We start from the raw sequence: 27,058 nt of genomic DNA, 5'->3' as shown, positions 1-27,058 counted from the left end.
TATAGACAAGCAACGTAAGCAGTCTACCAAAATGTTTACGGGCGTCGGCCACTAGATGGCTTCGCTTCGATTATCTTCTCATTGCTCCTGTAGATGACAGTAACATATTACCTATTCTATATTTTATTTTCAAATGAAGGTATTTGTAAATTTTCAGAAACCACAAATTGATAAAATTTAATCAATTTGTCAACAACAAATAAAGACTTGTATGATTTATTATTTTATTATTTTCTGTGTTTAGTTATACATTAATTAAATGCCTTAACATTAACAAAACATAAGTTTACGGGCATCCGCTACAAGATGTCGCTAGTTTCCATACAAAAAAATATTTGTCTGTAAGTATCGCAGGTTCAAGGCCCTGCGCGGTACCGCGGGTGGTTCTAAGGTGAAACCCCTTTAATTTAGAGTTCTGTTTTTTTTTTTGTTTTCTAACTAACGCCGCAGACGGATGTGCCCGAAGTGTGGATGTACGTCCCGTATCGCTATTACAACTACGTACGAATTTAATATTCAATATAAATGTTTTTTGAACACATCACTCACTGTTCAGTACACGCGTACTCGATACGTGTTCGTCCATTGTGCAAATGTTATTATGTGTTTTAATTGAAAATATTATAATGAAATAGTTTTTATTATTACTACGACTACGTCAGAGCCTAAAGGATGTCGAATTTTTATTTATTTTTTAATCGTTAGATATAAATCGTAATATAATTTGTCACGAGTCTTAGGTTGAACGAAAGGATTCTTTCATTAGGTTGAGTTTATGAAGTTTAGCGGGATGAATGCCATCGAAATCGTGACAAGATCGTGATTATTTAATCCAAGTATAGTTCGTACAGACCCCTCGTACAAACGTCAAATGTCTTGTCTACTCTTGTTTGCACTTGCAAAATCATAAATTTAATTCAAATGTGACGTCATTTCACTGTAATGTTTAGCTGATTAAACACGGCACTTGTGAGATGTCTATACATATATTTGAGCAAAGCAGTGATGGATTCACACCCAGGCCCGTGAGGCCCGGGCCTAAGGTTACATGTATTGAGGAGGGTCAATATGCTGTCTAATATGATGGAGGTTTGATATGCCAAAATTTCAGAAATGAAAAAAACCCGCACAAGACTACTTTCCCCGTTCAAGCTGTTCTTGATGATAATGTGCATTTAAGTCTGATAGCCTGCAATGAAAATTAGAGAAAAGAAAAGTATTTTTTGAAAATGAGTTCAGATTAATAATAATATGTATAATTTTTTTTATTACAACGTTATTTTAATTTTAAAATAACATTAAAATTTATTCTAATATTAAGGGCGGCATCAAGCCTAAATCCGTCACCGGGGCAAAGATGGCTACCGTCTCGACCATGCTTGAAGGCGAGTGCTAAGAGAGTTTAACGTGCGGGAGCTTTCGGTAATACTTTTAGTGCGTCTGTAATAATAACTGTTATTGAAGGAATTCCAATGTCAATTGTTACAGTGTTATTGATATGACGACATTATCTACTAATTTAATTGAAATAATTGTGATGCGTGTCCGCCTACGGTGACGCTCTTGAACATATGCAGACATAAAATAAATAAATAAATAAATTAATACGACAAAGGAAAGATCTTCCGCCGAGCGGGTGATGTTGCTCGGTAGACCGATGGTCCGAATGTTGTTGTTTAGAACTTGTATATATGCAAGCTTATTTTGAAAATGTCGTGAGATTCAGGCATCTGTCAATTTCTGTGTTGTATGATGGCCACCGCACAGTAGGAATACCTTTCCCTGTATGTATTTAAAGCCTTTAAAAGTATTTCCTATGGTTGTAGAGTTTCGTCCACGAAGGGGGTCTGGTGCTGAAGAGCCTGTACGTGAGCGGCGCCTTCACCGAACGCGAGGGAGACCCGCTCCGGGAGGACAGCATCTACAGATCCGTCAGTCTGGGCAAGGGACAGGTGATGAGTTGCTTGGATTAACGCGCGGATTTTTGTTCACGGGAATTTTGATTTGAAATTAGATCACAGATATACACCTAGTTGATAATAATAATAGAGGAAGTCTGAAAGTGGCACCTGTGACAGAGAAGCGCGCATTTCTCAACTTCTGCGAGTGACATGCAAGATGCGTGACATGCGCATTTGAAAATATTCAATTTTACGTAAATGCTTATTTATACAAATGCAAATCATAGTAACACACGACGTAACAGAAACAGAAAATGTCTTCCGTATGGACACTAAGGCATGTTGCGATGGATATACTGGACTACTGGAGGTATAACTTAAGGGTTGAAGTCAGACAGGCGACTGGTCGTAAACTCGTGCCAAATTCCTATAGAGCACGAGAAGAGGACGTGCCTTTACACACAATATGGAATAAGGGCAAGAAGAAGATTAAAATGTCATATAGCGGTCGTCTAAAGCTGGGATATCCTCGCAGGGAGTTAGGGTCTGGGTTGTTGCTAGGATTTTGTATGCATGCAAGTTTTCTTGTGAATTTTAGCAGCGCGATTCAAGTTTATACCATATTCCTTGTAATTTATAACTTCCGCCACAGACTCCAGCGACAATTTCAAGATGACTTTGCAAATACGACGCATCTCCGAAGAACGTTCATACTATCTTCTCTATTTCGTTTCTTCTAATCTGATCACGTGAGCGATTTAATTAGTACCTTTAGAACCCTGTGCGCTGGCTCACGAATGCTCAAAGTCGTTTCTGTGCGCAGGTGCACGAGGTCGTCGTGCTCAACAAAGACCCTCAGAGCGTTCTAACCTGGGACTTCGATGTTCTGAGACACGACATAGCGTTCACCGTGTTCAGGAGTGAGCACGAGCTCCACAACCCCGTCGACGAGGTCAACTCAGGTCAGTGGTGTTGTGATATACCCACCCTACATTTGAGGGGTGGTATCTTGCGAGAGAAAGTTAAAACACGCGGCTTGTACTATTATAGTTTTATAAGCGGTTTTTGTTTATTGTTTAAATAGGTGTAAGAGGAGAGTGGGCGAGAGGGTGAGAAAGGAGGTGAGAGGGAAATGAGAGAGAGGTGAGGTAATAGAGGTCATGATCCACGCGGTGCTAAATTGTCAGAATGCCACACCTCAACCTCAATTGTTATTGTAGTATCGTAGCTGTTCCTTTCAGCGGGTTCTGAATTATAATCTAGAATAATTGCTGCCGCACTGAGTTGCTAGCGCTATGACCGGTTTTTAAATTCTGTCAATATACATTCAACGAAATGTTCAGTAAATTTATTGCTAATTATTATCTATATATAAACAGACAAGGACAAAACCGTCTGTTTGTCAAACGATTTTCCTTGTTTCAGTAGCTTTAAGAATTTTAGTATGAACGAAATAAAAGAGGAAGTGTAATAATATATTAAATGAATTTACATCTTAAAGCGCTAAGGACTACGATCGAATTTCGACCATTCTCACACGTTATTCCGAATCCTCCCAAAAACTTTAGGTGCTTTTAGGGATTCTAACCACTGGTCACCGTCCGCGTCGAACCCGTAGGATGGTACTAAGAGCTCGATGTGCAACCTAACCCACAGACACAACCCGATAAGTTTCTCGTCGGAACTTCTCCGATCCGACAGATGTTAAATAAATAATAAATAAATAAATATATATTTACTAACGATCACGCCACGTTAACTGGTCCCGTGCTAAGTTCGTAAAGGACTTGTGTACAGGTACTAGATAACGGAAATAAATGTAAGATTTTATTATACACATACATATATATAATATATACCCATAATCCTGGAAAAGACATTTTTTTATTTATCATACAAATATCTTCCCTTGGCGGGATTCGAACCCGCGACCCCCTTGTGTAGTGACCGTGTCGCTTACCACTACACCAGACGGCCGTTTTTAGTTTTTAGGCCGATGTTAGCAAACTCTTGAGGCTGAGCCCCGTGAACTCCCATATCCGATGAAGCCAGAATAGTCTTCCGAGATTACTTGCAGTAGGTAGAAAAAACAACCAGTGTTTCCACTTACGTTTTCCATTTTACCCTAGTTTCTTAGGAATTTATCCCTAAAATTCCCTAAACAACTTTCATAAATCCCCCCTGGTGCTATGTAGGGAGCATAAATAAAATACAGAAAATACACCACAGCATATTATTTAATGTAGGTATATATAATAACAAAACGCTCACAGAAGGTCATAGATCTATAGGATTAGAATTTTTGGGAAATCGACGCATTGCTTTTATATTCTTTTGCTGCAATATAACACTGTTCGGTTCTAAAATTGAGCAATTGTTTGCTAGCATTCTCAGCTTTGTATAAAGCAAGCCGTTTAGGGTTTTATTAGAAAGCCTGTTTCTTTTGTCAGTTTTTACATATTTTTTTAGTATTTTTTATTGCTTAGATGGGTGGACGAGCTCACAGCCCACCTGATATTAAGTGGTTACTGGAGCCCATAGACATATACAACGTAAATGCGCCACACACCTTGAGATCTAAGGTCTCGGTATAGTCACAACGGCTGCCCCACCCTTCAAACCGAAACGCATTACTGCTTCACGGCAGAAATAGGCGGGGCGATGGTACCTACCCGTGCGGACTCACAAGAGGTCCTACCACCAGTAATTACGCAAATTATAATTTTGCGGGTTTAATTTTTATTGCACGATGTTGTTCCTTCACCGTGGAAGTCAATCGTGAACATTGGTTAAGTACGTATTTCAATAGAAAAATTGGTACCCGCCTGCGGGATTCGAACACCGGTGCATCGCTCGACACGAATGCACCGGACGTCTTTTGAGAACACTGAGTAATCTTTCCACCTCAGTCCTTGAAGAAGGAACTGCTAGTAAAAGTAAGTAAGTTCTGGTGACATCAACGAATATAGGTAAATAAAAATTTGGGAGATTATACTTATTAGGATTATGGGGAATCCCGAAAAAAAAAGTAGGGGTTTAGTCTATGGTTTACTTTACTACAGAGTTACTAGTAAAGGCTTTGCTTTTTACCCCGAAATTCCCTAAATCCTTGTATTTTTCATATTGTCTTTAACCATCCAAAATATCAGCTATTTTTCCCTAAAAACGGGAGAATTTCCTAAAAGTGGAAACACTATAAATAACCCCTCGAAAACCCCCATCCCCCGAGCGCCTGCACCGGGAGGTCGTGCTGATTTGATCTCTTAAATATTTTTTGCTTTTGTTTGATCCATCGCTTGACGTAACGTTTCAGCGTTGTGCGTAGGTGGCGGCGCGGACGAGGGCCGCTCCGTGCTCGAGCAGAAGGGCTGGCGCGAGGGGGAGCACTACCACCGCGTCGAGCCCACCCTGCTGTGCCACGACGGGGAGAGCATACAGGTACCCGGCGGGCAGCTTGCTTACTGCTCCGTTGTATTGCGAGCGTAGTCAAGTAGAGCATAGTGACGTCACTGTTCACCGGCGCCAATCAGGATCTATGTCAGAACTCGTTTAAAAGTGTACGGGATATAAAACAAATATAAGTTTCTCCAAACAATTTTTTTATTGTTTAGATGGGTGGACGAGCTCACAGCCCATCTGGTGTTAAGCGGTTTCTGGAGCCCATAGACATCTATGACGTAAATGCACCACCCACCTTGAGATACAAGTTCTAAGGTCTCAGTAAAGTTACAACGGCTGCCCCACCCTTCAAACCGAAATGCATTACTGTTTCACGGCAGCAATAGGCAAGGCGGTGGTACCTACCCGCGCGGACTCACAAGTATACCTACCAGTTTTGATGATTATATTTATCTTATTTATATTATCTGGTTTGCTGGTGTCTTGCTACCGTTGATGTCCACGAGTGACGTTAATTACTATCAGATGGAGCGTCGATAATGAAATAAGACCCAATTATTTGTGGTGTGAGTACGTAGAGTGCAGTGGGACGTGTGCGCAGGGCTCGCACGTGATGCGCTGCAGCGGCGCCTACGTGCTGCAGTGGCGCTGCGAGCTGCTGGACGCGCCGCCCGCACAGCTCGTCTACTTCCACGAGACGCTCGCCAGCCACCACTACAGGTCACTCCCCCACCCATAACTACACTACACTACACTGCACTACACTACATTACATTACATTACATTACATTACATTACATTACACTACATTACACTGCACTACACTACACTACCGCCGCCCGCTCAGCTCAATGAGAACTAAACACATATTCACGAACGACTTCGCGAGTGCGGGCGCGTGCACACCCGCACGTGGGACGCGCGTGCTGACGGCGTTGAGTAATATCGCAAGATAGCAACGCGCTTGACATAAATGAGTTCATAAATGCTCACGCTAAGCAACCTCAAAACTGTTGTTACGTTATTAAAAAAATTCAAGGAGCCGCAAAGCTTAAAATAAAACTATTGTTGTCCCCTTTCTTCACCAAAGTATAACAAAGACAGAATGTCGCTAATCATCTCACTATTTTTTTATTATTCCTCTTGTAGGCAGACGAGCATACGGCCCACCTGATGGTGAGTCATTACCGTCGCCCGTGGACTTCAGCAATGCCAGGGGCAGAGCCAAGCCGCTGCCTACGGACTGTCTGTAAGCTTTGAGTTTAGTTTGTTTGAGCCCGTGATATCATCCGCAGAGGATCCATGTCGAGCCTGCAGTCGGGCGCCAGCGGGTTCTCGTGCCTCAGCGGCAAGTCCACCGGCAGCTCCTGTCCGTCGCGGTGATGCGAGCCCCCGCCCCCCCGCGCGCCCCACTCCTCGCTCGCGGGCGGCCCCCCTCACGAGGCGGGACACGGATCCGACTAAAAACTAAAAATAAAACATTCGGAACGACAGTGCAATGTTAATTACTAATGAATTTGAACCCTGACGTGTGACCCCTCCGGATTGTCTCACAGACACAGTCGGCGGTAAGCGTGGAGAACAGAACGCCGCGAACTAGACGCGATGCCACACGACAAGGGGCGCCCGGTGCAGGCCTGTGAATAGTGGAATTGCGATAGTTGATATCGATTAAAATTCTAATCGAATTATTCAAAATCGATATTCAACAAAATGACGCAAAATTGTACCTCATCGTGTGCGGCGGAACGCGCTCCAAGCGGACTCTGTTACTTGCGTAATAGTTTAAAAAAATAATATACTTAATACTATATAGATGAAGTATGCTTCAAACCGAAAATAAAAAAAAATAGGTATCGAATAGTAATCGTTAGATAATTGTTATGAATTAATTATTAATCTAGTTACGTGTGATATGTGTATTATAATAATTAATATAATTAATACATTTTTCTTTTGTATAAAATATGTTTTTTTTTGAAGCAATGTTTACTATCAAGTACTTGTATCGTTTGAAAAAAAAAACCAAATTATTTTACATATTACGTCGATTTAAAATTGAAATGCTTTAAAAATACAATATATTTTTACTAAAATATTTTTAGTACCTTTACTTATTTTTTTAATGTAGCAATCAACATCAGTAATTAGTTAAGGTGTATTTATTTAAATTAGTGGATTTTTTCAAATTACACACACAATACTGTGTAACAGTTACAAAGAGTTTTATATAGATGTGTGTGTATGTGTGTGTGAAGTTATCATTATTATGAATATTTTTTGAAGTTTTTCCGAGTCATAGACATTAAAAATATATGTGAGTTGATCGACTCATGTTACCTGGACTGTGTCCCTAAGCACGGGCCGACGCAGAAGCCTCTAGAACTTTCATATATATTTGACCTAAGTACATTCTGTAAAAAAAAAACGGTGCGCATGCAATTTCTGCTCCAAACGAGAAGGAAGTGAAACTTCTTTTTCGATGTGTAGTATAGTGGTTTTCTTCATTTTTCATCCTTAAATCAGATTGCTCTTGTAATAGGGAATGCTGTGTATAAGAGATGCGACATCTTCAACATTTATGTTATATATATTTTAAATTATCGATGAAAAATAAATATATATATATATATATATAGATATTTTTAAATACTTCATTAAAATATTGGATGCTACTTGTTGCTAACGCTCGCGCTGGCCTGTACCAGGTATACTACGCGCATGCGCACGAGTGCCGCGCATTCACTCTCGCTCTGTCTCTTTCTATTCCATGGCAGCGTTAAACGTTTAACGCAACCTTGTTGGAAGTCGCATTAGAAGTTTCACTTCGAAATCAAAATGTTTGCTCTGGACAAAGTGCAAATTCGTCAAATTATGTTCAATGCTAATATTCAGTTTTCGCGACTAACAATAACATAACAATTCTTACGAATTAAATATTTGTTTATTTCCGACGCTTCGAATATTAAGTTGCTCGTTGAAGGCGAGGGGCGAACGTCTCTGGGTCCTGGGTACCAACGGGCCTCGGGTTCCACTCCAGCCAGGCTCACCAGCTCGTAGGTCGAAGTCTTCATTGTCATATAACTTTAGACGATTCTAGAACTATTGTATATAAAGAAGTCGTTATACAAAATGTTGCCAATTAAACTGATGTTGTTTTGTGTAATAAAAAATTAATTAAATCAAGATGTTTGTGCTAACTGTACATAAGTGGACGGGGGAAAGGAAACATGAAATAAAAAGTGGGGGCTTAGATAATTGACGGATTTATGTTTCATAAATTTGTTTTTACATGTCAGCGTGACGTAATGTAATAATGTAAATATATAGACGCGTAATACTTGTTACATAATACTTAGAACATTTTATCTAGTATGTATTTATAGTAGTCGGTTTGTAGACGGTCTCTAGAGAAGGAAGTGTGATATCAAGAACGGTTAGTGTTGTCATTTGGCATCGGCTGTCCTGCTTACACGTATAGCTGAGCATATCATTGCGAGCGAGACGGAATGATACTGCACGCTTTGGTCAACAACAAAAAAGTGCGTATTGTTTTTTTTACACTTACGGCCGACAGCAAGAGTGCGAGCAGGACGGATAGTATAATTTAAAACTAATGTGTAGGATTAAGTAGTCAATGCGCGGTACAAAATGAGTTCACTTCGTGGCTTTTGGAGGTTAATTCTGGTGTAGATTGTATTTTTGGAATTTACGAAATAAGCAAAGCTTGCATACCAATAGACATGTCATTGTGTAATGCAGTCGTATGTCGTGTAGGGAATTAAATTGGAAAAGGCCCGATCAAACGAGGTACGTCTTGCAAGTGTCCATGGTCTACTGGGCCAAGGTCGAGTGCTGCAAGCCGTGCCCCGACGATTTTCTCATTAAAAAATGTACCAACGCTATATTCACAATTACCTTACTTATTAGGAGTAACAATAAACGCACGCATGATCCGAAAGTTTCTAGACCTTTGGTTCTGCGGAGTCAACCTAGAAAATATTGAACCGATAATTGTTTTAATGTTTTTAGTGAAAATATGTTTTTACATAATAATTATATAATAAAATAATAATAATAAGTACACATACGTAATATTGGTATTCTTCGGGAATTGGTAATTTTAAGTATTTTTTTAAATAAGGAATTTAAGTTTTTTTTTTTAGATATTGTAATATCGTTGTGGAAAACGTTTAAAGCAGTATGTTGTTTTATTACATTCATACGGTGTTCGTTTAAAAAAAAAAAGAATATTGTACACGCAATGTATTACCAGATGACGCGCGGGGTCAACGCCCTGCAGTTTATGTTTTTGCTGTAGTTTGCGTGGTATATGAATAAAGTGTTAAGTTATCTCGTCAATAGTTCCTTTTTTTTTGGGGATAGTAATTGTTTATTGCTATTGCGGCTGCGGACAAGGTTCCTACACACTAGTGCAGTGTAGTGGTAGTAAAATAATAATAATAATATGGAGGGGTGAAATGCTAATTACGCGACATTTTTTTTTGTAATTAAGAGTCCGTTTTATTTGCTATTAGCATGAACGGTTTAATTGATTGAACTTTTTAATTGAACTTCAATTAAGTTCACTCCATTGAAATAGCCGAAGAAGTTTTTTTTAGTGTGATATTTTTTCCAAATTTTAAACTTTATATGGACCTCCTGTAAAGTTGGAAAAAATTCGCTTAAACAAAATAGCCTTTACCCCTCGATATATTAAACATATCAGCACCGGGAATGGTCTTGTCACACCCTGCATTCAGATGAATATGAACATACTCAGAATTCACTTTCGTTATGCATTTCCCGACATTAAAACCATAAGGTCGGATCTGCTGTTCGATACTTTGATTTCATATCCGACCATATCTCTGATGGCGAGGATTTGGAGAGTAATAATATGACGTTAATCTTTATACATATAATTCTACTGTACGAGTGTATGTCACTGAATTCCTCTTAAACGGCTGGACCGATTTGAATGATTTTTTATTGTATGCGTTTGGGTAGCGCCATGGATGGCTTAGATTCACAAATCACCCCGGCAGATGGTGCTGCAGTCGGTATCTAGGTTATTTGTCTATATTGCAACTAAACGCTGGATCGACTTGAATGAATTTTTATGTATGCATACATTTATTCACTCATTTCATTCCCTTTGTGTATTATACAGGACAACGTCTGTAGGGTTTGATAGTATATAATATATCTTTTTTTTAAATTACGTACAAAAAAAATGCAATTTCGAAATGTAAACAACTGGAAGTACTACTATATTTTTAGGTAAATAAAATAGTTGAACGACCTGTACATATAAAATATGTACATTTTATTTTTTTAATAATCGCAATGCTGCGCTTGTGTTTATTGTTGTTTGTATTATAATTCACTTGACGTATCCGAGTTCTCGTTGCGGCAAAAGGTCGTAAGTTCGAGCCGGGACATGTAACACGGGTTTTAGTTTTCAGAAATTTTATCTATGAATACGTAATGTGTACTGCCTTTGTGAGTGCATACGGTGGCACTGTAATACTAATTGTCAATAGTACTGTAATGGTAGCTTAGGAATACTTAAATTTGACTAGTTTTTATCGTGATTTAGAACTTTTGTTGACCTTGATATTTCAGTTCAGATATACAGACCCCAGGTGGACAATCAATACTACAATGTGGAAAGGGTCAGTTGGCAAAAGAAGGGTAGGGAGATCGAAAAAACGATGGGCTGACGATATAACTGAATTAATAGGGAAGGACCGGCAAACTATTGGCAAGGACAAAATCAGTGGAAAGGACTGGAGGAGGTCTCCACTCGAGGGTCCATATCCAATAACAGTAACTCTTACTAACATTTAGACAATAAGCAAAACATTGAAAACTAAACATTAACAAACAAATACCACACTTGAAATGGAAATTAAGAATAAGGAAATACAGGTTTTTTTTTGGACTGATAGCAAGTACCACAATGTTCGGTGGTCGGTACGGTAGATAAGATGTTGGGTGCTCTATGTCCAGTTCGTTTTTCAATTATAACAGATTTAGGATTGCTGGTATAGATAACCGGAGACCTGGAAGAACATATATGTTTTCCGTATAGAATTCAAGGTCTGAATTTAAAGGGAGATATTGTTGAAGACACGAGAGTATGGTTTGACTTAATTAAAGAGACATTTTGAGGTCTCCGTTACTTAAAACAATCTAAGAAACAACAGTCTCCCTCCAACCAAAAACCCGTGTCGTTTGATCCTATGCCAGTATATTAATTCTTATTATTCTTTTCTCGTATTGGAGTGTTCACCATCGTTGATTCAGCCCCCTGAAGATTTTGAAAGGCACGTCGTGGATATCATTGTCCAGCGTGTGTCTTTGAAGGCTTCTGCTCCGGTTTGCTTCAGAACTGGGGTTGTACTAACGCAATTGGAAAGTCAATCATGTCTGGGTGGCGTTTACCTATTTTAGTTATAAAAAAAATATTCCTAAAGTTGTTGTAGTGCCAAAAGCTTTGACAAATAAAGAAATTTGCTTTTCCTAATTTAATATAAATAAATTACAAAGTACCTAGTGTTCCTGTTTTTGTATAGAACGGTTCGAATTTAAATTGATATTAGTTTGAGAGGGATGACAGAGGGACGATCTTCCACCGAGCAGTTGTCCAAATTGTCCATCCCCGGTACGAATGTTCCTCGGAACTTATTTCCCTAGCTATTCGCTGTAGCCTTTACGCTATCAGCCAGAGGATACAGCTACTTTATTATAGCTACCCTCAGATGGGTAGGGGATCTCACGGACTGAACTTGAAAGGATTTGCTAACACTAGCCTAACACGAACAAGAGCAGTGCTTCGCTGAATCTAATACCGGATCGGAATCGCAACCCACTGAGAAGATCCGGCGAGAAACTCAGTGGATTCTCAGAACATCAGATATGCTCAAGCTTATGTTGCAAATGTCGTTAGGGTGATTCAAGTTTTTATCAAATATCTATCGGTTTTGTGATTATTATCATCCATGGGCTCGCACGGATAGTTTTCACCCTCCTGCTTATTTCTGCCGCGAAGCAGATACGAGGTTCGTTTGTAGAATAAATTAACTGGATGCGTCTTGCTGTTTACTTGGTGTGATGCAGGAAAAATATCGTTTAATAAAAATCAAACCTGCAAAAAATATAATTAGCTTAGTTACTGGTGATAGGATGTCTTGTTTGTGAGCCTGCACGAGTAGCGTTTCATTTTGAAGGGTATGGCAGTCGTTGTACTGTAACGGAGTTTTAGAATGCATGTCTCAAGGTGGGTGGTGGCATTTATGTTGTGATTTCCATGGGCTCCGATAACCAATTAACAACAGATGGATCGTGAGCTCATTCGACTATCTAAGCAATAAAAAAAATGTTCGTGATCAGGAGAGGACTCAGAAAACAAAAATAAAAACAATAAAAGTACTTTATTAATAAAAAAGAATTATAACAATGTTTGGCCGAGATAATTGCAGATAAAAGCAGAAAAATATATATTATGTTTATGTGATAAAATAGTTATGTGCAATAGAGGTCACTTATGCTTAGAAAAAATCTGTAAAATATACACAGTGTATGTATAATATAATTAATGAAAATATACACAATGTACGAGCAATACTAAGCAATTATTTTATCTCCCCACGCATGGTGCAATGACCTTTTTACTTTTTTTTGTAAAACTGGTGTAATGCTTCAATACGTGAGTGAATAGTTTTCTTTCTGTCTATCCCGTTCTGTTGTCTCATACATACACACAGCGTACGGAGTCAAATCGGCTGCATGTAGGTAGTTAGCAATAGTTTATTGAATACGTTTGTTATGTGGAGTGTCCGGGCAGCTTGCAATTCTGAAAATCAAAACAAAATCTATATTATTATAGTATTTATAAAATTAAGGCGCTATGGAATATTATAATAAATTAAACTTTAGTTTTTTTGCCGGAATTTCATTTAAACAACCCGATACAATATGCATCCGACATCCGAAGTTAATGTCCTCACGATTGTATTTTTAATTTTTAAACGTGATTTATCTTTCTTTTCTGTATTGAAGCAAGGTTAAGTTTTCATAGAACAAGAACACATTGTTTTTTTTTAAGCACCAGCAGTTTTCGACGTTAGTATTTTAACATGGTACCTTATTACGTTTTAGAGTTAACCTACCCTCAGATTTAAATATTTTTTGATAAAATCTGCAGTATCGGACCCTTCGAAGTGTCGTATTGTTGAAAATTTTAAATGTAAAACAATGTTAAGTAGAATATGTTGAAAATTGAAATAAAATTATGAATATTTCTTGATGTGTTTTATTTTTTATTTTTTTTACTTTAAATATAGCTTAACGAGAAGAACAGCGAAGGCTCTGTATTTTTTTAAATGAAAAAAAAAACAGATAAGCTGCATAACGTTGAACATTCTGATTAATTTTTTGTAAGTTTTTATTTTTTATTTTTTATTGCTTAGATGGGTGGACGAGCTCACAGCCTACCTGGTGTTAAGTGGTTACTGGAGCCCATAGACATCTCCAACGTAGACGCGCCACCCACCTTGAGATACATGTTCTAAAGTCTCAGTATAGTTACAACGGCTACCCCACCCTTCAAACCGAAACGCATTACTGCTTCACGGCAGAAATAGGCAGGGTGGTGGTACCTACCCGTGCGGACTCACGAGTGGTCCTACCACCAGTAATAAAACCACTAGTAAAGTAGTTGCAGATCTGGACAATTAATGTCTACCTCCCAGCGTGGCGGCTCACTCTTAACTCCTTTTTATTCCAAACATGGGTGACGTCACAGTTCGTCCGGTGCTCCCGGAATCCGTAGACATCATAACGTGAACACCGCCTTGAGATAAGAGGTCAAATTTGAGAAACTCAGTGGGCTGTTTTTATGGGTTAATTCGCTCGTCGAGCCCTTCGTCACAAGCGATGGGTTCGACGAGGACGGTGACCGGATATACAACCAATTAATTTCATAGACGAGGGCAGTGTCGGAACACGTTATGATCGGCAAGCAACAAGCAACAGTAGGTATTGATTTCATTAAATGTCCGATAAAGTTTAAGGGCCGCCTAGTATTTGATTAGAATTCCGCAATGAAACAGGCGAGTTGTAAAAAAACCTATTTCCACCGCGTAAAATTGTCCGAGCAGCTTATCGCGCCCATAAAACGATTCCAAGTATAAAACCAGCACTTAGATTTAGTAATAAAAACGTACAAGCGTTATTCTAGTTATTTCATTGAAATTGTTGAGCTGTTGCTATGGGGCGAGGGTTTTGAGTACATTATTGGCGTTTGCTATGGCGCATGGCGGGAAAAAATTTCGAATATTTTGCAGTTTTCGTGCCCACGGACGATTCTCGTCACGAAATTTGGTTACAATTACGATTTTATCAGCTTGTCTGTATATATAGAAGTCTTTCAATGTATTTTTTAGGAAATACTATAGATTTAAACATTTACACCGTACTAATGACACTACAATAGTTGTTATTTCTTTAGCTATATTTGTGGCGGCATTTACGTTGTAGATAGACGTTTATGGGATCCGGTAACCACTTAACACCAGGTAGGCCTTGAGCTCGTTCACCCATCAAAGCAATAAATAAGTATGGAATGCAAAAGCTTAATCAACAGGCGAATACGCAGAATGTCAGAATAGATCACTCACTATAAAGAATTTACTTATTTTTGTAATTCTATTTTTTTCTTTGTATCACGAATTATCTTGACTTATAGTACACATGACGGCCGTCTGGTGTAGTGGTAAGTGACATGGTCACTACATAAGGGGGTGGCGGGGTCGAATCTCGCCAAGGGAAGATATTTGTATGATAAATATAAATGTCTTTTCTAGAGTTATGGATGTATATAAATTTTTTTTTTTTTTTTGTTGCTTAGGTTTAAATACATATTATGTATGTGTATAATAAAAATCTTACATTTATTTCCGTTATCTGGTACCTGTAACACAAGTTCTTTACGAACTTATAACGGGACCAGTTAACGTGGCGTGATTGTTAGTAAATATTTATTTATTATTTAATTATTACAGGATCGTTGGGAATGCAGATATAATGTAGGTACTTACCAAAACTGTGTTTCCGGGTAGCAAATGCTAACTCATAGACTATCTCATAAGGGTAACTTTTCCCGGAGCTCTCGTTTACAACTCTTTATTACGGGACTGTTATTACTGAAATATAACGCTGTCGGGTCTTGAATGATAATTTTTAAACAGATTTGTTAATCTGGAAAATAATACATTGATAATTAGTGTTCCTAATGAACTATAGACTGTGCTTGTATACTGTTTACTGTGGTAGAGCGTACCGGAAAAGAAGGCGTGGCCTGCGCCGGCCAATGCCTGCCTATTTCTGCTACGAAGCAGTCCTGCGTTCCTGTTTGAAGGGTGGGGCAGGTGTTGTACCAACTAACCCATAGACACAGCCCACTGAGTTTCTTCTCAGCGGGACGAGATTCCGATCCAGTAGTAGATTCTGCGAAGCACTGCTTTTGCTAGGGCTAGTGTTAGCAAATTCTCTCAGATTGTGCTCGTGAGCTCACATACCCGTTAGGGCGTAGCTGGAATAGCTTCTTAGGCTACCGGATTAAAAAATAAAAAAAATATTACAGTATAGCTGAGATTTCGACCTCATATCTGATTGTGGGTTGCGGCATACGCGTTATGGTTTCTATAGGCACCAGTATTTATTTAAGAGCAGGTGGGCCGTGAGTTCATCCACCTTTTTAGTGCAATCAAAATAATAAATATCATTATAACATCCTCTGATCTAATTGCTGTGACAGTTTACTTTAAATCTATTGGCAAATATACTTAAATTTACCAAAACCAAAGACTAGGTATCCGACCCAAAAAATAAGTTAAATTTAATTCGAACAAATATCTAAGATGTGAGGGGTGTGCTCGATACGGCTGTACTATGAGCACATTGTGTGTGTAAAGCCACGACTCTTGTTAACATTTATCGCGTTGTAATTAAATTTTATACGGAAACAAAACATAATGTTTGCAATAAGTAAAGCAGGCCCGACGCTAACACAACACACTCATTTCATTTATGGTGATCGCTTGTTTTAACTAAACGAGGGGAAAGTTAAAACAGCATCCCTTTCATCACCAGTGTACGTGTCGGTAGCAAAAGCTGCTACAGCACCGTTGGGAAACGAAAAGAACGACACTAAAATGAGACAAACATATACCTTTGTAGCGGAAAAAATGAGATAACTACTTCCGAAGGTTTCGTTATACCGGGTCTGAACTGCACACATTCTTTTAACATAGTTAGAAATAACATAACATAACATAGTTCATCTGATATTAAAGGTAGATGCACAGCTCACCTGATATTAAGCGATTATCAGATCAATGAAGCAAAGTCGACATTTTGATTGAAATAACGGCTATCTCGTTTTTCTTACTGGACCATATTATCGTGTCGCGGTTTACAAGTTTGCAGTTTGCAATCGGTATTCATTTGTTTTGTGCAATCGGAAAATGGAAGATGGCGGTAGTGGGTCGCGTGGATCACACAAGATCTTCCACCGTACTGGTGGAACATGATATGAGCGAAGGGCAGAAGTAGAGGACGTTAGACAGGAAAATATATTGAGGAAGGGTGATGAGGAAGTACTTTAGTAAAGTAAAGTACTTTACTTACTTTAGCTTTTGTTTGATCTATAGCCGACAACAAACTTTATTGTAAGATCCTCCGGTCACTGTGCTCGTGGAACGAAGGACTTGGCGAGTAAATTAACCCAAAGACACAGCCCGCTGTGTTTCTCGCCGGATCTTCTCCGTGGGTCGCTTTTCCGATTCGGTGGTAGATTCTGTGAAGCACTGCTCTTGCTAGGGCCAGTGCTAGCAACACTCCGGTTTGAGCTCCGAGAGCTCACCTACACGCCAGGGCAACGCTGATATAGCCTCTGAAGGTTATCAGCATAGGTAGGAAAAAAAGTAAGATCCTCTCGTCTAAAAATATAGATACAAATGACTACATTTTTTTATAACGTAAATGGGTGGACGTGCTCACGGCCCACCTGGTGCTAAGTGGTTACCAGAGCCCAATGACATCAACAAAGTAAATGCTACTCCAGCTTGAGACATGAATTCTAAATCTCAATTTTATATTACAATGGCTTCTGGCTACCCTTCAAAAAGAAACAGTACTGTTTCACGGCAGAAATAGGTAGGGTGGTGGTACCTAACCATGCGGGGTCACAATACGCCCTACCGACAATAATTACGGAAATTATATTTTTTTCTGGTATGATTTAAGTAATAAATTACACCATGTTATTGATGTCTTGTGAGATCGTTCTCTTCTTGGCAGTAAAAATATTAGTTAAATAAACAGTAATAATATTATAATTTATGCAGAGTTATTAAAAACACCAATAATTTGATTGTTTTCGAGTAACTCGTGCAGTAATAAATCAAACATACAACAATGAACAATTATTACGCTCACGACTAAAATATTTGATGCAATTCATTCAACAGACACAATGTAAATTTTTTTTATTGCTTAGATGGGTGGACGACCTCACAGCCTACCTGGTGTTCATTGGTCACTGGAGCCCATAGACATCAACAACGTAAATTTCGCCACCCACCTTAAGACATAAGTTCTAAAGTATCTCAAGTATAGTTACAACGGCTGTCCCACCCTTCAAACCAAAACGCATTACTGCTTCACGGCAGAAATAGTCGAGGTGGTGATACCTACCAGTGCGGACTCACAAGAGGTCCTACCACCAGTTGCTTGTTGTATGGCAATAAATCTTAAACTCGGTTTAGAAAGACCCAATAGAAAGTCTGAAATTACGATGAGATTCTGAAGTTTTTATAATTAAAATTGATTATATCAAAGATTTTATTAATAAACTTTCTAAGTTCTAACATCTCAGTATAGTTGCTGCGGCTAGCGGCTACTCCACCTTCCAGACCGGAACGCATTACTGCTACATGGCAGAAGTAGGCAGGATGGTGGTAACTACCTAACCTCCCGTGCCACGGGTCGGGTAACCACTTGGTGGTAACAAGATTACACGATTACACCTTCACCGTGGAAGTCAATCGTGAACAATTGTTATGTACGTATTTCATTTAAAAAAATTGGTACCCGCCTGCAAGATTCAATCACCGTTGTATCGCTCGACACGATTGCACCGGATGTCTTATCCTTTACGCCACGACGACTTCAAACCCCCTTTAGGTGCATTGTTTTACAGATGCGTATTATTTTGTGATCAAGCAGGGAAGCTTTGCTTCTATCACCGCACTACCGTGAGGATCTACGTGGAAGTGTGTAATACCACAAAAACAGAATTGTCCAGAATGAAAAGGCTTACTGTAGGACTTATTTGAGGCGCAACACTTGCGTGTACCGAACTGCACGTGTTCATTCGATTAAAAACTAAAATGAATCCTTTTCAGAATCAGATACTTGCAAACTTAGTTTTATTGAAACACAATAAAATTCAAGGTTATTTCGAAAGACCAATCAATGCGAACGAATCAGCGAGCTATTTGCTTGGTTACGAATAAAGTATGGTTATACTTACACGTTTTAAATTGTTGGAGTCTTTCCACGTAGAAGGCGCGTGTCCGGCTGCTCCTCCTGCTGTTGGTAAGTGACGCTTGGCGACACGAGCCGGGGCGAACAAACTAGATATTGTCACAGTTTGCTCAGACCGCTCGGGTCGCCTTGCTGTCAACCAGTTTACCTGGAACCATTGCGCTCGTCTATAGTGCGTTTCCAGAGATCATCTACCGCGTTCCTCTTTTGTTTGGTATTTTCCAGCGCTGGAGTCTCTGTGTAACTCTTTCTGGCAGTCTTCCTTAGTGCCTTCATGTGTGACGGTAACTTACTCCCGATTTGGATGTTAGGCGTAGATTTGTGTGCATTCGTCGATTATAATTGAGGGAGGAAGCAGTCTGCGCGCACTCGCGGCCACGATTATACTACGGCTACAAACGGTATAGTGTTTCCACAAGTGTTTTCTGAAACAATTGTAAAATTTTCTACTATTACTTGTCGGCGCTGTTGTTGGACTGTTCAGTATTCTTTCAGATTTTTAGTAAAACGTCTAATTTCATTTTAAGTTTCTTTTTCAGTTCAACACAAGATCCACGATGAGCATTGAACTAATTCAAAATATGTTTCTAAGTTGTGGTTTTGGTCGATGTCATTTAGCGTTAAGTGGTTACCGGAGTCTTTGAACATTACAAGGAGAAAGCTGCCGCTCACCTTGGCACATCTGGTGAGAAATTACAATATGGCTCCTCTGAGCTTCAGACCGGAAGATAAAGATATTTTGTGGCAGAAATTGATTGGTTCACAATGCGCCTTACTGCGAAATTTGTGGATACTCGTAGAACCTTCAAGTAATAATACAATATGACTGATTTTCTTTCTTTAACATAGGGCGAGCGTCTCAAATAAGCTTACACCGATATAGGAGCCGTTGCTCAAAACATAACCATCTCCAGTGCCAATGATATTGCCAAGAATCTATCAACCGTTTTCGCGAGTATTTACTCGTGTCAGCGACTTACGACCGAAACTAAGCTTCGCACTTAAGTTTAATCTACATGTTCTGAATGATTCTGGCCTTCGCTAGTATTGTGCGGCGCCAGCTTTATTTAGGACCCCCACATCCTTGAGGATTCCAATCCATAGCCAGTTTGGGAAAATCATGAAATCCCCTAAAAAGCTTGAGACCGATCTAGTTCAATTTGCGACGTCTTGTATGGAATCTAATAAGAGTTTTGTAACAGCGTTCCAACAATTGCATGTTGGAGATTTTATCAGGCCAGAAGATGCCAAGGATAGACCGTAGGTAGAGGTTACCGAGGAAGATTGGATTTGCTGTGAGATGTTCTTATTGACATCATGACTCACAGCCATGTAGCAGCATGGGATTTTTCAAAATACTTTGGCTCCCTCTGTATTTTATACCGTTTGTTCCATGGGGAGTGCTCTGAGGAATTGTTTGATATGATCCCCTCATCTCCTTTTTATCATTGCGATGCGCCCACATACATCCCTATTATCTGGAACCGCTGCGCTCATCGACAGTGCGTTTCCAGAGGTCTTTTTTGCCACGTACCATCCGGCTATGGAATGAGCTCCCATCCACGGTGGTTTCCCGAGCGCTATAACATGTCTTCAAACGAGGATTGTGGAAAGTATTAAGCGGTAGGCAGCGCCTTGGCTTTGCCCCTGGCATTTCTGAAGGCCATGGGCGACGGTAACCACTCACCACCAGATGGGCCGTATGCTTGTCTGCCTACAAGGGCAATAAAAAATATATATGTCCCCCCATAAAATCGGACGTTTCATGTAAGTTCCAATGTTTATTTTGGTCCGTAACACAAGACAAACACAAGTGCAGGCAACTACCACCGACCCACATAGGCGCAGGGGCCGATCAGCTTATCGTCTGTTGATAAAACTTTTACTGCCTACTACGCCTCGGAGCCGGATAAGCGCGCACCATGAAATCGTTGTAAATAACGCTTATGACGTACGCATAGCTAACGTAGATGCTTTTTTTTAATATTCTCTGTTTAGCTTACCCAAAATAATCAAGAAGCTTCGTTGCTGAAAACTAGTAGAATATAATGAAAATTTAAGCTGTAAAAGTGGTATCTGGTTAATCACACAATACAGATGATCACATGCTCATAGACTTTGCGGGAATAAAGTATAGTTTCTAAGCCTAAGACTTAAAATAATGCAGTGGCTTGTCGAGAGAATACTTTTTTTTTAATTGCTTAGATTGGCGGACGCGCTCATGACCTATCTGGTGTTGATTGGGTACAGGAGCGTATAGACATCTGCGATGTAAATGCCGCCACTCACCTTGAAACATGAGTTATAAGTTTCAGTTTTTACTGTACAACGGGGTAAGGTAGCAACCCTCCAAACCGAGAAACAAAACTGCTTCACGGTAGAAATAGGAAGGGTTGTGGGAATTACCGCTCCAAGATGTCCTACCATCAGTTTTGCGATATCCTTGAAAATTAATGGCGATTATCGATTTATGTGTTCGGGTTTTTTTTTTAAGATTTTGCTGTTATTGTACAACGTTTTCTATAGTACCTAAGTGAAAGTAAAAAGATGAAATGAATATTTTTGACGACAAAATGGTCTTGGCCCGGCACAGTTTTGGCGACACTGGTTTTTTTATTGCCGTTGATGGCAGATGAGCAAGCGGTTCACCTGATAGTGAGTGGTCACACAATTATTGACACCGTTAATATCAGCCCGGCTACTGCCTACCGTCTTACATATTCTAGTATGATTTATTACGTCCGCAGAACATCTTATCACTGTATACCAGCTACAATATATCTAGTTTCAAATATTTACCTGAGTCCATAGACATTACAATATGAACACAGTCACATGTGAACACACATATCAATCCGCCTTGACTCATCACGCCGAAGTCTCAAACGTTGGTGTAATTAATAAATGACGTATGATTATGTGGTTCATTCAAAGCATATTATAAACACGACAATAATGTTTGCTAGCTTTTCCTTCTTTGACATAGCGTGAAAACACCCATGAGGAGTGTAATCATGAGTGAGAAGAAGTAGCTAGACACGAGCAAGTAATGATTGATATTTGACTGTCGATCGTACACTTATTTTAGATTATTTTTCTAACTACCCACTCATACAGGGAGATGTTTCACGAAAAGTTTGTCGTTTTTCGTTAGACCGCGTAGATCTAGATCGAAACCGCAGGACGCATCTAATTGGCATTATTGCTAATCTGAAATATATAGGGGCTTTGCTAAGCTTTGCTATGAGAAAATACAAAGGATTATTCATTATTTTAATGTGTTACGCGGGAATGTTTCGATCTTTAAAACGCAAAAGACTTCGTCGAAGATATATTTTTTAAATACTTAAAGCATTTAATTCTTGTCAATTAAATTCATTGTAAGACAAATCAATTTTTAAAATTACATTGGTTATTTCGTGGCACCTTTCATTTAGAAAAAAAGTACAACACTATCCCGATGGGGTTTAATTTTAATAGAGGCTACGCCCTGAGGGGTAGGTGAGCTCACGGCACAGATCATAGAAACACAACACTGTGTTTCTATGATCTGTGGCTCACGGGCTCATCCTGAGAGAATTCGCTAACACTAGCCCTAGCAAGAGCATTGGTTGTTTTTTTTTCTTTCTTTCCTATGCTGATACCCTTGAGAGGCTATTTCAGCTTCGCCCTAACATGTAGGTGAGCTCACGGGGCTCAAGCAGGAGTGTTGCTGACACTGGCCCTAGCAAGAGTAGTGCTTCGCAGAATCTACCACCGGATCGGAAACGCGACCCACTGAGAAGATCCGGCGAGAAACTCAGTGGGCTGTGTCTGAGGGTAAATTTACTCGTCGAGCCCTTCGTCGCAAGCGACGGGTTCGACGAGAACGATGACTGGTGCTCGAGGTACCTAAAAGCACCGTTAGTGGATCGGGAAGATCCGAAATGACGTGTTTGGAACGACGTCGACTGCTTTCCATTCTGTCTGCAGGATCGGGAATGTAGTTACCGGCGGCCACGATGAGAGGGTTCTCGTGTCGTGCCGCTTTATCGAAGTGGCGCATCGATGCCGACTGCAGATACTTACTGGTGGACTCTAAGTCCAGGTCGTCATGGAGGTCGACGTTCCTGATGAACCACGGAGCTCCGACGGCTATCCTGCAAAAACGGGATTGTATGACTTGGAGTGATTTTAAGCTAGTGCGGGCCGCGTGAGCGAACACTACCCTTGCACATGCGTATGCAATTTTTGTAGAGTGTCACCTTATTTCTAAGGGACAGTTTACTTCGCCTGCATATCATCGGTTAGAGCCGAGAAGCAGTGCTTCGCAGAATCTACCACTGGATCCGAATCGCGACCCACTGAGAAGATCCGGCGAGAAACTCAGTGATGAAAGTTAGCGAATATGAAATATTAAAAATATATGCAATAGACATGACTATGCATTTTAAAATTGATATGTGAAAATTTAATTAAAAGTTAAAACTAATACTTAAAGTAGGTAACTGTAATTACAATTTTAATCGTCGTCAACAATGCATGAAGTAAACAGAAACATGGCACGCAGTCTCTTATCAGGTACCACAGAGAGAGGGGGGTAATAACTACAACGCTAATAAAATCTTTGTTTTAACACGAAATTAGAATGTTTCTAAGTTTTAGCGTGTCAGAAAAATTATTAAAATCATTTTTACGCTTTGACTTTACAGTTCAGTCGTGAGCTATAGAGTAATCGACTTAAAATGTAAAATGATTTAAAAATAAGGGCATGATAAATCGTAATTTTTTTAATTTTTAAACTTTTCGTAAATTTGCGTGTTCAAGTCTAATAATAAAATGTTGACCAATGGACATCACTTTGTATTTATCGGTGAATGCAACGAGGCAACGAACTAAAAAAATCACAAACAGGAATGCCGGATACAAACGGGGAGACAATCAAAATTATTTATATCTTTTTCTAACGCGTACGTAAACGTCATCGTTCTATCTTCCGTCACTGTCGCGCAGCCGCCACCACGAAGCGTAGATATAGGTACAGTACAAACATTTTCGTGTTTCGTCTCGTCGAGTTGGTTCCGAGTCGGATAGCTGACGCTACATGTGTTTTGCTGACGGTGTGAAATCGTTAATTACGCGAGTGTTATAAATTTGATTGCGCTACAATATTTTTTTGTAATTTCTAGTGTTCTAAAAAAAATGTGTGCCTCAAAACGATTTAACGCGAGCGCAAAGACAGCGTATCTAGGGAATTAATAAAAAAAACGACTTGGAAAGTTGTGACTCGTTCGCTGTGAATTAATTCAAAAGTTCGTTTGTAACGTGATTTATTTGTTATTACACAGTGATTTTATGTGAAAATGCGAAGAATTTATCGTGCTTTAATTGATGTAAGTTTCAACTATTTATATCTAGTATAAAATCATTAAAAACATTTCAATGTTAGCGTAAATAAAACAAACAATGAATGAGTATTATAGCATTTTCCTGTAATTAGATTATGAAGTTATTTCTTAGAAGTGAATCATATTTTAAATGGGAGCTGATGCAAAGTACATATCTATTATACAGTACAGTTCGTAAGATAGGAAGAAACAATTGATTTCAATGGGCCTTACAGTTTAGAGCATCATCCTCCAGGCAACCTAGATGAATCGTTCAGAATAAGCGGATGATAGTTTTCGTTAATATAAAAATATATATAAACTCATTTGTCTAATAAGATACAAAATTTTCATCACTTTATAATTTTCCTTGTAGCTTGTGTACTCATAGCGTATCTTGTGTCAGTTGTCACACAAAGAACTTGGCATTAAGCCAAGACGTATCGGTCGTAACTTTGATATAAATCAAGAAGTCTTCACAAATATATATTTTTCGTTTTGGTCAACAGATATCACAAATGATACGCGAGTAATTAACTCTCAAACTTCACTTATGTTGGCATGCTAAAATATAGTGTCGAACATACAATTGGAATACTTCATTGTAACATATAAGCTTGCATTTACATTATTCATTTAAGTGCACTAAACGTGTCGAATACTTAACAATCGTCGTCTACGCTGACCAAGAATATCACAATCGATTGAAAATAGGAAGAAGTTATAAGAATGTTTAGTACTCTTACGATTGAGGTGATTGTTAGTGAGTTTCGATTTTAAAAGTAAACAACAGCATTTCAATGCCGAATAAAAGTGTAACGATAATTTTCAGTAGCTAGGTTGTGACTGAATTTTTTTTTGGGTCCATCCTAGCTCAACTGAAGATCCGGACTAAATTCTCCACCCTTTTGCCTGCGAAGGATTCTTGAATACTTTGGCCACATCGCAAGGAAAGACAGTGACAGCTTGGAGAAATTGGTGGTCACTGGAAAGGTCGAGGGCAAGCGACCAAGAGGCAGGAACCCGACCCGTTGGACGGACCAGATTCGTGCAGCCCTGGATACCACAGTGCACGATGCTCTGCACTCAGCTGCAGATAGGAACAGATGGCGGTGCATTATAAAAAACAAACTGTTTCAAGGCCATGACCACGACCCTCAGTAGTGAGGAAACCGACGCAAGGAGGAGGAGGAAGGAATGACATTTCCACCCATACCGGACCCATAAAGTGTGCTCACTGCAAGTTTTTAACTTTTAGATCGCGTAAAAGTTAACTCGGTATGGAGTTGGAGCAGCGCCCCTAGCGGCAGACGAAGGGAAGCAAGTTTATTATTACAAGTATTTTTTCTTAAAAGAAATACATTATCATTTTCTATTGTATTCATAGGTCGTAAAAATAAATACACGGTTTGCGCATTCTTAAGTTATAAGCGGTCTCACACCATATCATTGATAAATCTAGAATTAATTTAATTAACCCGACATCAAACCGTAAAAGTATTTTTAATTGAGATATATTGTTTCTACTGTTTTGCTAAGCGGCTTTGCCTGAGATTACGATAGATAGCGGTCTGTTTTTTTCCCGTGGCGATGCTCGTGTCAGAGATTTGAATAGACAGATGGCTACATGGACCACTAAATCGTTTTCTTAGTCTGCAATAATAAAAATTAAAAATATTTTTACAGTTTCATGAGTGACCTTAGTACATAACATTCCTCCTTACGTCGTACTCCTCATTACTGAGGGTCGCGAATCCCCCGCTGCATCAATCTCTCTTGTACGATTGTCCTCCATCTGTTGCGATCCTTGGCCTCGTGGAGGGCATCGTGGAGCTTGAAGATAAGACAAGACTGAATTTGGTCCGACCATCTCGTGGGACTGCGTCCTCTGGGACGTTTGTCCTCTATTTTGCCGGTCACCATTAGCTGCTCAAGATTGTGACCCTTCATGACATGATACCACAACCTTAAAATTTTTCGGCCATTATACTATTTCGACGAGCGAACTAATCTGTAGATTTTGTTCATCATTGATCATTTTGTTTGCCAGTTGGTCGCGATTCCGATCTGGTGGTAGATTCTGCGAAGCACTGTTTTTGTTAGGGCTAGAATATTCTCTCAGGTTGAACGTCCCTGCGTAGCTGTAATAGCCCCTTAGGTTATCAGCGAATCGCTAGAAAAAAAGGATCGAATAAACAATAAATAAAACTTAAGAGAGATTAGACCGTAAAAGTGCCGGATTAAGATTTTCAAAACAGTGTTAAACAGATTTTCTTTTCATTTCTGTTCTATTATACATGCTAATTATGCACAGTTATACCATGACACGTTTTGCTTAATTAATACGCTCTTATTAGCTTCAGACGTATGTATGTTAGTATGTATGTTTGTAACGGAATCTTTGAACATGATTTTGACCCCCTTCAAAACGTCGGATTAACTCGAAATTTGATATACTTAATAAAGACCGATGGCAATTCAGATTAAAAAAAAAAAATTAAAAAATTGTAATTCAACTAAAAAATGCAAAATCAATAATAGTTTAAAGAAACTAACAAAATACGCTTTTATCGAAAATCCAACAAAAAAATTTAAAATAAATTTGAATTCGAAATAGTGTAAGTAAAAGTGATTTTATTGTAAAAAAAAGCGTGGGGTGCATGGTATCAGTACTTATAAATATTTTATGAACAGATATGAGTACAAGGGTTATTTTTTACATATATCGCGTGAATGTACATAGGTTACGAGAGCTAGCGACTCTTCGCAATGTAA

General features: G+C 39.1%; 2 protein-coding genes, 1 long non-coding RNA gene and 1 other non-coding gene across 9 annotated transcripts in view; 2 read left to right on the top strand and 2 right to left on the bottom strand.

Annotated features, from left to right (window-relative positions):
* Nucleotides 1-13,609, top strand: part of LOC101739159 (protein real-time) — a 77,133-nt gene extending 63,524 nt beyond the window's left edge. Inside the window, exons 11-15 of one of the 4 annotated variants that reach the window (XM_004923613.5) lie at nt 1,827-1,952; nt 2,725-2,863; nt 5,215-5,339; nt 5,902-6,020; nt 6,596-13,609. In XM_004923613.5, coding sequence (XP_004923670.1) covers nt 1,827-1,952; nt 2,725-2,863; nt 5,215-5,339; nt 5,902-6,020; nt 6,596-6,683 — 597 coding nt within the window. In that variant the 3' untranslated portion in view covers nt 6,684-13,609. Of the gene's footprint in view, nt 1-1,826; nt 1,953-2,724; nt 2,864-5,214; nt 5,340-5,901; nt 6,021-6,449 lie in introns of all 4 variants that reach the window. The other 3 variants (XM_021346293.3, XM_062669892.1, XM_062669891.1) reach the window with 3 other exon arrangements.
* On the bottom strand, nt 6,596-18,897 carry LOC110384782 (uncharacterized). Of its 3 annotated transcripts, none has more exons than XR_002430183.3 (3): nt 15,649-18,897; nt 15,407-15,566; nt 12,728-13,161 (listed from the first exon to the last, which is right to left on the bottom strand). It is a non-coding gene; the product is annotated as an uncharacterized LOC110384782 (long non-coding RNA). The 3 variants fall into 3 exon arrangements; XR_009973747.1 differs by having other exon boundaries at nt 15,407-15,918; nt 16,998-18,897; XR_002430181.3 differs by having other exon boundaries at nt 6,596-13,161; nt 15,407-18,897.
* A 76-nt stretch (nt 18,898-18,973) lies between these two features.
* On the bottom strand, nt 18,974-19,052 carry Mir375 (microRNA mir-375). The gene has a single exon (NR_107339.1). It is a non-coding gene; the product is annotated as a microRNA mir-375 (primary transcript).
* A 4,877-nt stretch (nt 19,053-23,929) lies between these two features.
* The window catches only part of LOC101744451 (protein halfway), a 46,942-nt gene continuing 43,813 nt past the window's right edge, over nt 23,930-27,058 (top strand). The window contains exon 1 of the mRNA XM_004923650.5: nt 23,930-24,289. Coding sequence (XP_004923707.1) covers nt 24,260-24,289 — 30 coding nt within the window. The 5' untranslated portion in view covers nt 23,930-24,259. The remainder of the gene's footprint in view (nt 24,290-27,058) is intronic.

This window comes from Bombyx mori, chromosome 8 (genome assembly GCF_030269925.1).
Source record: "Bombyx mori chromosome 8, ASM3026992v2".
Taxonomy (NCBI): Eukaryota; Metazoa; Arthropoda; class Insecta; order Lepidoptera; family Bombycidae; genus Bombyx; species Bombyx mori.
The sequence above is the reverse complement of the archived record's forward strand: the minus strand, read 5'-3'. Positions and strand labels throughout refer to the sequence as shown.